General features: G+C 32.8%; 1 protein-coding gene across 20 annotated transcripts in view; it reads right to left on the bottom strand.

Annotated features, from left to right (window-relative positions):
• The window catches only part of TNRC6A (trinucleotide repeat containing adaptor 6A), a 280,434-nt gene that overhangs the window by 72,599 nt on the left and 193,044 nt on the right, over positions 1–14,791 (bottom strand). For 17 of the 20 annotated variants that reach the window (XM_074196817.1, XM_074196818.1, XM_074196834.1 and 14 more), the window contains 2 exons: positions 11,878–11,968; positions 3,901–3,922 (listed from right to left, as the gene is read on the bottom strand). In XM_074196817.1, the coding sequence (XP_074052918.1) occupies positions 3,901–3,922; positions 11,878–11,968 (113 nt within the window). The remainder of the gene's footprint in view (positions 1–3,900; positions 3,923–11,877; positions 11,969–14,791) is intronic. The other 3 variants (XM_074196827.1, XM_074196831.1, XM_074196828.1) reach the window with 1 other exon arrangement.

Genomic DNA, 14,791 nt, shown 5'->3' with positions numbered 1-14,791 from the left:
TGTCCTCCCTATCTTAGCAATCCCTTTCACAGGAATCCTCACTTCCTTTAAAATATACTCAAGCACCTTCTAGTCAAAGTCCAATCTGGTCTCCTTCCTGCATATATCATGTCTCTCCCAGTGAGAGAGAATATAAGCTCCTTGCAAGGAGGCTATTTATTTTGTCTCTTTATCTTTAGCATTATGCCTGATAGGTCAGTATGTTCTTTTTTTTGTCTTTTTGTTTTTGGTTTTTGCAAGGCAAATGGGGTTAAATGGCTTGCCCAAGGCCACACAGCTAGGTAATTATTAAGTGTCTGAGACCGGATTTGAACCCAGGTACTCCTCACTCCAGGACTGGTGCTTTATCCACTGCGCCACCTAGCCGCCCCTCAGTATGTTCTTAATAAATGTTTGTTGCCTTCATCTCTTTTTAAAATCATTACCTTAATTCCATACTAAGTCTATAAGTCTCTCAGAATTCTGTACATTATTTTTCATCATGTACAAACATGAACATTTTATTCTTATTTTACCTTGATTGTAATAATTCAAATACAAATATAAAAATTCAGTCATTGAATACAAATTTAACAAAATGTTCCTTAAAGCTTCTAGGAATTATATCTCAAGTAAATCCAATTTGATTTAATTTCAACTAAGGATTTAAGAAATTAAACTTCCTTTGAAGTTCCTGTTAATTCTTATATGTTGAAGAACTTATGTGAGTAAGCTAAATGATAACTTTGTCATAATGTAGCTTAATTTCATTTATTACTGTGTATCTATAATAACAATAGGACACATTTTTCCAGTGTTATATAGTAGCACAATGTCATATTTTAAAGAAATGTAAAGTGACTTGCCCTAAGTACTAAAGCTAGTAAGTTTCTAAGAAACTTAGGTTCCCTGACTTTAATTTCAGTGCTCCTCTCACATAGTCAAAGTACTAAATCATAATTTTAGTTTTTTTACCTGTAGGTCTACAGAGTCTGACCTAAAAATTACTTTAGACAATTTATTGTGGAATGGCTTCTAGTCTTATACATCTGTATCAATTTCATATTTTGAATAATAGACCTTTAGCAGAAAAATTTATTGTTCAAATTTTCCACCAATAAATTGCTTCTCTTCTAATTCTATCTGCTTTAATTTTATTTCTGTGAAAGTTTTCTGACTTCATTTTATCTAAAAATTTTCAAGTTTTCTTTTATGAAAAACTACTCTATTTTATTTGGGTTAGTTTTAAAAGCTACTGTCTTTTTTTGTTAAAGACTGTATATTTTCACTGACATTTTTTCCAAGGAGATCAAGAATGGAGGGAAAGTAATTCATGTACAAAAATATTTATAACAGCACTTTTTTTTAATAGCAAAGAATCTGAAGAAAAAAAACCTGGATGCCAACCAATTGGGGAATGACTAAACAAAATGTGATATGTATGCAACAGAAAATTATTCTTCCAAAAGAAATTGTAAATGTAAGAGATTCAGAGAAACATAGGAAGACTGTGAACTCATTAAGAGAGAATGGAACAGTATTTTTTTTTTTAGTAAAAAGACTGAAATTAACAGGAGGAACAACTTATGTGATGAATGACAACAATAACATAGACTTTGAAAGATGGGAATGCTGAGCAACATACAATAATGACTAAAAAAGACTAATTAATCCCCAATTGACAAATGGTCAAAGGATATGCAAAGGCAATTTACAGATGCAATTTACAATTACTGATCCATAGTCATATGAAAAATTGCTCTAAATCATTACTTATTAGAGAAATGCAAATTAAAGCATCTCTGAGGTACCACCTCATACCTCTCAGACTGGCCAAAACAACCAGAAAGGACAATGATCATTGTTGGAAGGGCTGTGGGTAATCTGGGACACTAACACATTGTTGGTGGACTGTGAACTCATCCAACCTTTCTGCAGAGCAGTCTGGAACTATGCCCAAAGGGCAACAAAAATGTGCATACCCTTTGATCCAGCAATACCACTACTGGGTAAAAGGGTAAAACATCACGTGTACAAAAATATTCATAGAAGCCTTGTTTGTGGTGGCAAAGAACTGGAAATCAAGTAAATGTCCTTCAATTGGGAATGGCTTAGCAAACTGTGGTATATGTATGTCACAGAACACTGTTATTTTATTAGAAACCAGCAGGGACTGGAATTCTGGGAAGCCTGGAGGAACTGATGCTGAGTGAGATGAGCAGAACCAGAAAAACATTGCACACCCTAATAGCAACATGGGGGTGATGATCAACCTTGATGGACTTGCTCATTCCATCAGTGCAACAATCAGGGACAATTTGGGGCTGTCTGCAGTGGAGAATACCATCTGTATCCAGAGATAGAACTGTGGAGTTTGAACAAAGACCAAGGACTATTATCTTTAATTTAGGGGAAAAACTGTTATCTTATTGTCTGATCTTGCTATCTCTTTTACTTTACGTTTCTTCTTTAAGGATATTGATTTCTCTCTCATCACATTCAATTTGGATCAATGTATGCCATGGAAACAATGTAAAGACTAACAGACTGCCTTCTGTGAGGGGTGGAAGAAGGGAAGGAGATGAGGGGAAAAATTATAAAACATACAAAAAGACTAAAACTCCCACTTTTTCACAGAGAAATAGTGAATTGAGTATATGCAACAGGGATAATGAGACATGCATTTTCAGATATAGTACCACACACACACACACACACTGCACATTATACATATTTGTTGTAAGTGGGGGGGCTCCTTCTCAGTGAGAAGGTTTGGTATTGTAGGTCAATGGATAGCAACATGCAAAAAAACAAGTATCAATAAACCATTTTTAAATGCACAGAAAAAAAAATTGCATATGAAGACACAGATAATAGTTTTGTTACTAACATTAAATTTAGTGGTTATTAATTTGCTTCCTTGAAAACAAACTAAATAACAATTCATTTCTTATATAAGACTGCTTTGTATTTTGAAATGTTTGTTGATAATTGATTTCACAGTAAAAAAAAATTTCTAAACATAAAGGGTCTTGGAAATTAATTGGGATCATAGAATCATAGATAAAAAGTTGTAAGGGACCCAAATTTCTCATTTTTATGGATGAGGAAACTGAGGCCCAGAGAAATTAAGAAATTAAGTCCATAGTGATGTAAGTGTGGTAAGCAGCAAAGTGGAGATTTAGTCCCTGGTCTTCTTGTCTTTCCACAGAATATATATGTAATACCACAGAACTATAATTAAAACTAATAGAAATCACACATCATTAAATATTTAATAATTTTGACTTTTGATTTAGGTGGGGCAGGGAAGGGAATAACATTTAAAATATTTATACAGTGCCTAAACATATCAGGCATTGTGACAGAACTTTTAAGTTATTTCAAATGATGTTCATGACAATCATGCAGAGTAGGTTTTTTTTTTAACTCCCAATTTACAGTTAGGAAAACTGAAGTTATATGACTTTTCAGAGTCACACAGTTAAATAAGTGTCTTAGAACAGACCTGAACTTAGGTCTTCCTATCTCCAGGCCCAGTGCTCTACATACTATGTCACCTAATTCATAAGGGCCTTCTTCCTCATTATTACTAATGAGTGGTTTTATTATTCATAGTTTTCAAAAACACCTAACTCAAGAATGTGATATTTGCCTTTTACATATAAGAGGTGTTTAAAATTTAACTAGAGTAGGACATTTAGAAAACCAGTAACAAAGAAATGAAGGGAGAAAATATCTGGAAAGTTATTAGTAATTTTAAATTTATCTGATTTTATTGTTATGTTTTCAGTAGTTCAATAGTTAAACTATAAGAATTCCTCTCTGTTCCTTTTTCCATAAAGTATAAAAAATATACAACCAGCCTCACTTTAATTTGAAATGTAACAAAGTAAAAAACAATAGCTTTAAGTAACGTACCTTTGATTTTTTGTTCAGTGGCCTAAAATAAAAACAAAAAACAATGTAAATATGAAATAGAAAGAAATGGATTTCTGATAAAAATGTTTATCATTGTACAGGCAATGAAAAATGTGGATTTTAGAGTAATTGCATAAAGAAAAGGATCTTGTCCCCAGTCTTGATTCTTATTATTTTATTAATGCAAATAAAATCTTTAAATCATTCTTTAATAATTCTAAAGAGAAGCTTTGCCTATTTAAGATTTCAATGATGAATGTATTTTTCTTAAAGTGACTTTAAAATAGCTAAATTTCTTGCAAAATTAAAATCATTATACTGAAATAAATAAATTTATTTTTGCATATATTTTAAAGTCCTTGTTTCATAAAAGCAAGAAAAACCACACTCTACTTTGTTCAAAGTAGTTATGAATAGTAAACTTCTTGAGGGTTAGAATGGATATCTCTGATAATCTCTATAACTGAGGCCCAGGAGAAAGGATGCTACGAAATTATTTAAGTTTCACTTTTTCCTCCAACAAAGTTTTCTGAAATCAGTGACTAATTAATAATCCTCATTTCCTATGAAGTAGGAGTATTAATAAGAGGAAACTACAAGAACAAGGGTGCCCCCCTTTTTTGGGATGATAAACAATTACAGTGATAAGAAGCCATGCCATTAATATGAGTGGGGGAGGAGAAGAGAAAGGGTAATGCTGATGGGAAAGTGAGAAAAATCAATGAATGAGCACAATATCCTGACAGAACCCAGGCTACTTTCTTGGTGTTCCATGGCATTTCAAGAGTCTGTGGGTCAAATGGAATGTTTGTGGAGAAGAGGCTGCCATTAAGGACAATAGGAAAGAGTCTTAGATATTTGACAATCTGAATTATTTCTTGAATAATAAGCAAAGTGTTGTTGAAACATCGAAGCAAAAGCTTACACTTTTACTCAAAATAACTTTTGGGAAAATGAGGTATACTGGTTCAAATATTCGAGTTAATAGTAACTATGTATGGAATACATTGTCAAAAGAAATGATTAATTAAATACCACAACAAAATTGTTTATTTGTAATATTCCTTTAAGATTCAGAAGGTACTTTTATCTCCCATTTTGCTGCAGCAACATTTTGAACATTAATTAACATGAAATTATATGACAGACAAATGAGCTTTTATTGTAATATGTTTAGTGATAAATAATATCTGAAACAAAAACTATGACTGGAGTTAAGGCTAGTAACAAGAGGTGATAAAATACCAAAAAAGGGTATTTGTTATTAAAGAACTAATTGTGAGATATTCTTTAAAGTGTTTTAAAGAAATAGAGAAGTATCATTGTCAGATAGTAAAAAAAGAAATTTTCCTTCTGAAGCCACACAATGAGAACCTGTAAATCCAATGTGTGAAATCAAAAGTTGTTCTAAGTCAACTCAACTAAAGTCACCCACTAGAAAAATCTTTATTTTTGTGAAAGAAAAAAAAATATTTTTACAACTTAACTATGCTTTCTAAGAGTTGTCAAAGAAGTTGTTAATTTTTATTACTCAAGTGTCACAAATGTTAGTTCTAATTTTCAGTTTATATAATCAAATAAGAAATAGATCACTGTTTCAGATAAATGGTCCATATAGCCTGTTATTGTATCTGAGAGTAGTATTAAGAATAGCAGCAGCTGCTTCTGTGTTGATCTAATAAAGAAAAGAATTGATGTAGTTAAACAGAGGACTTTCATTTAAAAACTTGCTAAGAGAAATTTGTTAAAAAAAATGAAAATCAAAAAGCATATGTCCAGTTTTTATGTCTAAATCATCCAGGATCATTGACTCTTTTTTGGGTAAATACTGACCATTTAATTTTTAATATTATTGTAAAATAAACTCACATGAGTGCAGTTTTTCTATTAATAAAATGACAGATTCATTAGGGAAAAAACTTGATACCAGTAATGGTTACAAATGAAGTGGTATTTTCTCACTATTATTTTAATTTGTGAACTTCAGTTACTCTAAGGATAATATATATATTTTATGAATTGTAATTTTCATTAATTTTCCTTATTTTATTTTACAATGCATATAGTATTTACTGAAGCATAATTTTTATTAAAATGTGCTTATAGGCATACCTTATTTTAGAGAACAGATATATGCACAGGATCATAGAATTTAGAGCTAGAAGGGACTTTAGATATGTTCTACGTTTTACAGATGAGGAATCTGAGGCTGTCACTTTCCAAAGGACTCACAAGTAGCTGAACTGAAATTCAAATTAAGACCTGCTGTTTCCAGCTTTTTACTATACCATTTTGCTTCTTTTTTTTTTAAATCAGGTATTTTCTCCAAAAAAAAAATTACAGCAGACAACTGAAAGTATGTTTATGAATAAGCAGTTAAAATGTCAGGCAGACTGGAGCATCCTGGGTGCTTTATTAACTAAGAGTATTTCCTGATTCTAAGACTATACTTCATTTTCCCTATCTGCCCAAAGGAATCTCTCCCATGTCTAGATACTATTCAATTCCATAGACAGAATTCTCTCAGACTTTTATTTCATTTCTTTCTGGCTAGTCATTTACAATACAAAATAGATCTGGGCACAAAATCACATTTTATCATTTAGCATAATTAAAAACCATTAGACCTCAACTCCCACTGCTAATGTCATCCTCTTTGAGATTGCCTTCTATTCTCATTCTTTCATTTTCTTTCTCTCTCATATATAACACATATATGCAAATAAACTTTTATGTATCTCTTGACTTACATGTAGTCTCCCTTCCTTGAGGGCAGGGACTGATTTTTTTGTCTTTTTTGTATCCTTTGCTTACCCTAAGCTATAGTAAGCCTACAGTAAAAATTTAATAGAGGTTTTTGACCAGAGTTTTAAGGGACCTTAATTGTCTAGTCCAGATCTCATATTTTAAAGATAAGAAAACAGATGCCCAGATAAGTTAAGCAACTTGTCCTAACTTAAACTTGACTTCTATTCTACAACTTTATTTTACCATGATGAATTCCAGCCTAAAAATTTCTTTAAAATCAAGGTCTCAAATTTTCTAAGAAATTGTACTTTATCAGTGCTTTAAGTTTAAAGGTCTCTGAAAATATTTACTTAAAGGATTTCTTTTTCTACTATCATTCAACTCATCCCTATGATGATTCCTTAGAGTTATCTAAGATACAGGTTACTTTTTCTACTAAGTTATAAAAGTTGTTTGAAATTAATGTTTTGTGCTTATTATATGCCAGCTATCTCTAAATGGGGAAAAGGACAAAATTTAAGAGTTTGTGTACAAGCTCCTTTTTTTGCATCTTTTTTAAAAAAATTATTTAAGGCAATGGGGTTAAGTGACTTGTCCAAGGTCACACAATTAGGCAATTATTAAATGTCTGAGGCCAGATTTGAACTCAGGTCCTCCTGACTCTAGGCTGGTGTTCTATCCATTGTGCCACCTAGTTGCCCCTTTGAGTTCTTAAAATGAATTGTTATCCAAGTTAGCATCAACATATGGGATCACAATGTCATAAAAACCAGTATCTATTGATAAGTATCTTCCTATCATATCTAGGTTGGAATTAAAAGAAAATCCTTTAGGAAGCTCAGGTGCATTTTTGCTTCTGGAAACCTCTTAAATACTGGTAGTGATTTTTCTAATCACCATTATTTACTATATATATATATCTTATATCACACAGAGATAAGAACCCAACTAAGACACTCTGTTTAACATTAGCAGCTTAACTAAATAGACTTATGAAGAATTCTATGTAGATTGGCAAAAAAAAAATTCCATACTTCTGTATTGATTTAAAAGAAAAAAACTTTTTTTTGAAAAACATAAAACCAGGCATTAATATTCTTCTCCTAATTATCTCACCCACAAATAAATTTCCACATGCAATCCAAAAAGCTATAGACTAGCTTTATTATAGAATTTAGTTAAAAAAAACTTTACAAATTAATATTAATAAAATGTTTATTCAAAAAGGGCAAGGTGTTCTACTTAGTGGAGTAGATAAGAAGATATTGATCATTTAAGTTCATTCTTAAAAGACTTCTTAGGCCACTTTGGCTCCTGATATTAATGAAAGATAAAGATAAAAAACTTCATAACTTTTCAAACTTTACAACTGGTCAAAATAAACTGAAAAATGCACCAAAGGTTTCTATCTCAGATAAACTTTTAGTGAGTAAAAATAATTACAGAAGTACTAGCCCAAGTATCAATACCTGAAGCTAACCAAAAGAAGAGACATGATATACACACAAGCAAATATCATACAACAGTCTTATGTTAAATATTAAAAAGTTCATTTAAAACAACTTTTTAAAATCTAGGCAAGTTATAAAACTAACATTAAAAATGAGCAAATCATGATGGGATCTTTACAGTATATAGATTGCCTGATTAGAAAGCTAATAATTTGTTGAAAAGTTTTTTTTCAAAAGCTGACCTATAAAATTCTAAGACCAGAAAATGGTCATTTAGATTTTCTCACTGATATAGCATTGCTTTACCTACATTTAGTAAACTTTAAATGAGAAATATATCTGAATCAAGGACTGGACATTTAAAATGATAGAATTGCTTCTTCTTTCTGGGGAAAAAAAAACAAGTCTAATTCCTCTTCCAGAAAAAAAAAAATCAACACCCTGATCTATCCTCTTCTTTAGATTAAATTTTTTTTATTTTTACAAGGCAATGGGGTGAAGTGACTTGCCCAAGGTCACACAGCTAGATAATTATAAGTGTCTGAGGTCAAATTTGAACTCAGAGCCTCTTGACTCCAAAGCTGGTACTCTATCCACTACGCCACCTAGCTGCCCCCTTTTTAGATTAACTATCCAAAGATCCTTCAATTTACCTGCAAATGATATCTTTCAAGGCCCTTCACCATTCTGGTTGGCCTCCTCTGGATGTTCTCCAGCTTATCATTATTCTTCTCAAACTGTGGAGCCCAAAACTGATTGCAAAAACTTGAGACAAATTCTGAATATTACCTCCATTTTCTTGGAGGGTATACCTCTTTGAATGCTGTCCAAGATCTAATTAAGTTTTTTTTTGGGGGGGTGGGAACAGCAGTATCTTCTTATTGGTTCATTTTTGAACCTGTAATCCATTAATACTCCCTACCCCCTTCCCCATCTTTCTCAAATTGCATCCTATACTTGAAAAGTTAAATTTTTTTTAACTCAAATCTAACTTTTCATTTATTTTCCTCACTGAGTTTCAACACCGATTCAGCGAAATGTTCTAGTTTGTTAAAGTTTATTTAGATCCTAACACTATTTTAATTTACTCTCCTAGCATAGTGTCACCTGAGGATGATCATGACATTTACACTTTAATGTTCAATATGAGATATTTTATTAAAAAGATGTTAAATTGGGGCGGCTAGGTGGCGTAGTGGATAAAGCACCGGCCCTGGAGTCAGGAGTACCTGGATTCAAATCCGGTCTCAGACACTTAATAATTACCTAGTTGTGTGGCCTTGGGCAAGCCACTTAACCCCGTTTGCCTTGCAAAAACCTAAAAAAAAAAAAAGATATTAAATTATAAGTAAACTATTCTTACAGCATTCCTCTCATCTATCAATTTAGAAACCCTTATTAAAAAGGAAATAAGATTAGTATGATATGACCTGTTCTTGATGAAACCATGCTGACTTCTGGTAATCACTTGCCCTTGTTCTAGAATTTTTCTTAGGAATTAAAATCCAATTCATTAGTCTAATGTGTAAGATTTGATTTTCTTTCTTTTTTGAAAACTGAACCAAAATTTGTCCTTTTCTGATACCTTGGAAACTCTATTTCTGTGATCTTTCAAAAATTGAGTGTCTCATTCAAAGGATATACTTCATCTGAAGAAGGTGACAGGAATTAATCAAGGATAACAAGGTGATTTTTAAACTATCTCTTTACATTATTTATCATGGGTATTAAGAACCTGCTAATCATTTTTGTTTTGTTATTTCCAATGCAATAGTCATCCTCCTTAGCAAAAAAAACAAAAGCAATGTAAGAAGTGGGTACCTGTGACTATTCTCTGAATTTACCCTCCTTTCATTCACCTGTCCCAACAGGTTCTCTATTCCTTTGATCTTTTTTTTACCACCCCTGAGAGTCTGGATCTGTGATTTCCATTAATATAGGGAAATCCCAGGTAGGGAAACTTCAATTCAACTTTGTAAACAAAACAAAATTCCCTTTTGTTCTTCGTTTCCTTACCACCATCAATTAGTTCTGAGCTGACATCTCAATACTTCTGACACCATTTTTACAGAATCAATTTCTTATAATCATCTTTCATTGCCTGGTCATGCTTTTATCTTATTACGTATATTTTAAAAAATCTAACTTGTTAAAAAAAAATCTAACTAGTTACCTACTGACAGTCTCTTCAGAAAAGTATCACTTTTCCTCCTCATTAGATTTCTTTCCCTCCTTTTCTTCAGAAAGTTATTCTTTAAGATCTCTCATTCCTTTGTAGACTTTTAGTCTATGAAATCTTAAACTCTTTCCAATGAAACCTTTGGAATTTGCATTCTCTAAATGTCAGACTCTTCTTAGATTTTCTCTCCTTTATTACAAACACAAGGAAGGAGTGATCACTTCCCTCCCAGATTCCCACTATTTTTCCTCTAGTTACTAATCCCTTCATGTTAGTAATAATTATCTATAGAAAATAATTTCTCCTTGCAGTTCCTCATCAAGGCTAGTCAAGAAGGTTAGTTGCTCTTCTTTGAGTATTTTGAGAACACCAACAAATATTTGATTATTTGAAGTTCCTTCATCACCATGACATGCCTATGTGATAGGCTTGTGATAGATTTTCTGAACTTTTCATCTACTGTCTCTTTTTGTTGAGGTAGTCAGAACCCCCAAAAGAAAATCATTTCTCTTTGTCTCTTCACTGATCTTCTCTCAAATGTTTCCATATGCTTTATCCCTCTGGTTCCTAGATTTTCTTACCAAAACGTAACTTTTTAATATACAGTTCTATCTCATCCCACTCCCTTTGACTAAATAGTTTTATTTTATTTTGGGAAAAAGGCATACCTAAACAGAGCCATATTCAGTCATTGGTTTCACATAAACAATTCTCAAAAAAGACTTATGAAGTCAAATTTATTTCTTTGTATTAGGATGTCTGCTTTCTCTTGCTTTGCTTTACTGCCTAAATTTTTAATATTTATGCTTTTTTGTATTGTCTGATGTGACTTTGGGGTATCTTAACTGCTATTTTTCTACTTTCACACATAGCTACTTATGGTATCTGACTTATCTGAATTGGCGAGAAAATATATATATATATATGTATTATTCTCTACAAGGATCCTAATCCCAGACTCTATTCTTTTTGGGTTACAGTCCTTTAGATTACATTTGTAAGACACCAGGAAAATGTATTAGTCCACTGAAAGCCAGCTATCTCATCCTTATGTTTTTCAGATGCAATCTAGAAGACCAAATCCAATTCTATATTCTAATTTCCTAGTCAGATGTTCACTTCCCAAATCAGTTTTTTTTTTCTCTTCTGCATCCCTTGCCAACAATGGGTAATAATTAGGGAAATAATTTATATTCTTATGGTATTTAGTTTCTTGCCCAAGAATCTTTGGCAAAGTCCGAAAGGACCTACCTACCAAGTAGGTAAGTTCTTTCTGACTATGCCCATATAAATTACCCAAGTGGATGGATTCATCTGTTTGGCTTATGATTGCTTTTCTAATATTTATACAAGATAATTCTGTAGGGTATGGATTAGATAACATAACAATTGAGGTCCCTTTCAACCCTGAAATGACTTTCCTAATAGTTTCCTAACTGGTTATATTTATTTCATTTTTCTCTTCTTAATTAAACAAGTTGGTGCAGTGGATAGAGCACCCCTTTGCAGTTATAATACAACAAAAGCTTTTGGAGAAAACCTTTAGATGAAACAATTTTCATTTCTTAAATTATATGTTTATATTTAAATACACATTACCTTCTTTTGAGCAGCTTCCTTCTTTTTCTTGTCGTCCTTTCTCTTTTTCCTTTCTTCCATCAACTGTTCTTCCTCTTCTTTCACTAAATCCCTGAACCACACAGGTTGCAATTAACTTTCCCAAAATATATTAGGGAACACATACATGTTGCATACAGTTTATTTTTACTCCTCTTACGAGGAATAACAACATGACAAATGGGATATTATATCTTTCCTGTTTTTGTGACTTTATTTCAACAATAAAAAAAAACCTGTCACCTAAGTTTAAAGCTGTGAGACATAATAAAGAACTGTTTTCCAGGGTAGAGAAGGGAAGGAGTTGAGATAGGACAGAGAAGAAACTCCCTTCCCCATCTATGAAGATTTGCAATATATCTTTAACTGAGAAACTAACAGCTGCTTAAGTGACTCAAATATTATCACATAGATACTGTATCAAAAGTATTTCTCCCTAGGATATACATATTGTAGGGATTGTAACCACATATACTTCATACTACATAATAATCTCAAACACTTTCTCAGCACACACTTATTGACACATTTAAAGTAATTTTATTTCAACTTTCTGTGATAGCTATTTTTGATCCTTCCTACAACTAATTCTACTATTTTACTCTGGCAGCACTAATCCTAAATCAATTAGGAACAAATCAAAATTGCCTCCTGAACTTCTATGTGCTAAAAGAAATAAACAGAAATTCGATAACATCATGATATAGTGGTTAATTTTTGTGACCAAAATTCAGTACAACAGGAAGATTGTTAACAGGCAGGTTTTATGAAAATACATTATCAATGGGGCGGCTAGGTGGCACAGTGGATAAAGCAGCGGCCCTGGAATCAGGAGTACCTGGGTTCAAATCCGGTCTCAGACACTTAATTACCTAGCTGTGTGACCTTGGGCAAGCCACTTAACCCCATTGCCTTGAAAAAACCTTAAAAAAAAGAAAAGAAAAGAAAAGAAAAAGAAAATACACTGTCACAACCTAAACAAAGGACAAACCCTTCTCTGCTCTACTCTTTTTTTCCCTATGTACACATACAGGTCTAATTTATGCCATTTGTTACCTCTGAGTTTTCCATGCTGCCATATGTCCTCAGTATAGTATTTTTTTTTTTTGGCCGGGATGGGGGGTGGGGGGTCTTTTCCTATTAATTGGTGGACTTCTGGATGACTAACTATGGAGTTCTTGGGTGGAAGAAGTATTTACTATAGTTTCTCATTGGATTTGTTGATCGTCATCCAATCTACTGCAAATTTCAGTATTTTGTTGGAGGAGATATGTGTGAACTGCATGTTCCACTGGAAATCTGTTGTCCTCTAGGGAATATATTACAATGGTCATATGAGGGTGTTAATGAGCATTTATTCCCATGCTTTTTCCATTCTGGACATATGCAAAAATGGTTAAAGACTCATGACTAAAGAAAAGCAAATCTGAGGTTCTACCTCACATACATCTGATTAGTAAAGGAGACCAAGAGAATATCAATAAACCACATTACACAGTACTTACTTTCTCCAAAAAAGTGCTGAGAATCATATTCATACACATCAAAGGTACCCTTAATAAGAATATATCAGCTTGGAAAAGATAGGCTTTGGCAAGGATTATTCTAAAGCTGACCAGATCTTTATTATCCTTGTCTTATTTGATTGTAAAAATGCATTTGATTTGACTGAGCAAAACACCATTTTAAAGGCTCTTTTTGCAACAATGTATCACCCACCCAAACATTAAAATCATTCAGATTTACTTGAAAGGTTTTGTTTAATGACCTTATTCAATAACCCTGATCATAAACAAAGAATATGGAGATGCAAGCTCACCAAATATGTTCATCATTGTGATGTAGGTCTAGAAAGATCTTAGAAGTCATCTTGACTAACCCCCTCTTTCTTATAGAAGGGGAAACTTAAGGCCCAGAAATATGAAATGATTTGCTTAGTAAAGTGGTATCAAAGATGGACCTGAACTCTAGAGTATTCTCTTGTTACATGTCACTCTGGACAGAACCAGGGGAACCAGATACAATGATTTTGTATTGGAGAGAAGTTCATGTGTCTCCCATGATATTGTCTGTTTACAATATATGCAAGGACAATAAAGAACTTTCTGGAAAAGATTCATAACTCTCCAAGGATTTGGAATAACACTCCACATGAGAAAAACAAAGTGTATAAAGAATAGCTATTCTCTAGAATCTAAATCATAAAATATAGTTGGATAAAAACCCAAAGTAGCTATCATTCACTAGGAATACCTGCAGATACAATACAAATAGACTCCAAGATGAATTAAACAGAAGAGCAGACTGTACTGCTTTTAGGAAATTACAAAACTCTCTTTAAGACCCCAAACTTCTTCAGAAACAAACACTCTTATGTGTTGTATAGTTAAGAGACATGAACAAACATGAAAAATTGAAAATGAACATTATATGAAGCACAATAGAGAAGGGAATGATTGAATATGTGTGTAAGATACAACAAATAAGGAACTTATTGGGGGGAATATTATGCTAAGAAAGAAAAATAGGCTGTTCACTTGGCAAGCAGTAATTGGGTAAGAAGCCAATGAGTTCCAGGCTGGGCAATAGTCTAAATCATTGGAGGGAATATCCAATTTAATGAAATGACATATCTACTTTTGAATTTGAGACAAGGCTTCCAACTTGTCCACTCCTGAGGAATGTTCCCCTTGTTAGTGGGTCTATTCCTTTCTTATTTCAAACATATGGGTCCCCCTTATTCTGAAAAAAAATAATCCTTCAGGGTGGCTAGGTGGCACAGTGGATAAAGCACTGGCCCTGGAGTCAGGAGTACCTGGGTTCAAATCTGGTCTCAGACACTTAATAATTACCTAGCTGTGTGGCCTTGGGCAAGCCACTTAAGCCCATTTGCCTT

The sequence above is a fragment of the Macrotis lagotis genome, chromosome 8 (genome assembly GCF_037893015.1).
Source record: "Macrotis lagotis isolate mMagLag1 chromosome 8, bilby.v1.9.chrom.fasta, whole genome shotgun sequence".
NCBI classification, from domain to species: Eukaryota; Metazoa; Chordata; class Mammalia; order Peramelemorphia; family Peramelidae; genus Macrotis; species Macrotis lagotis.
Note: the sequence above shows the minus strand (reverse complement) of the source record. Positions and strands in the feature narration are given on the sequence as shown.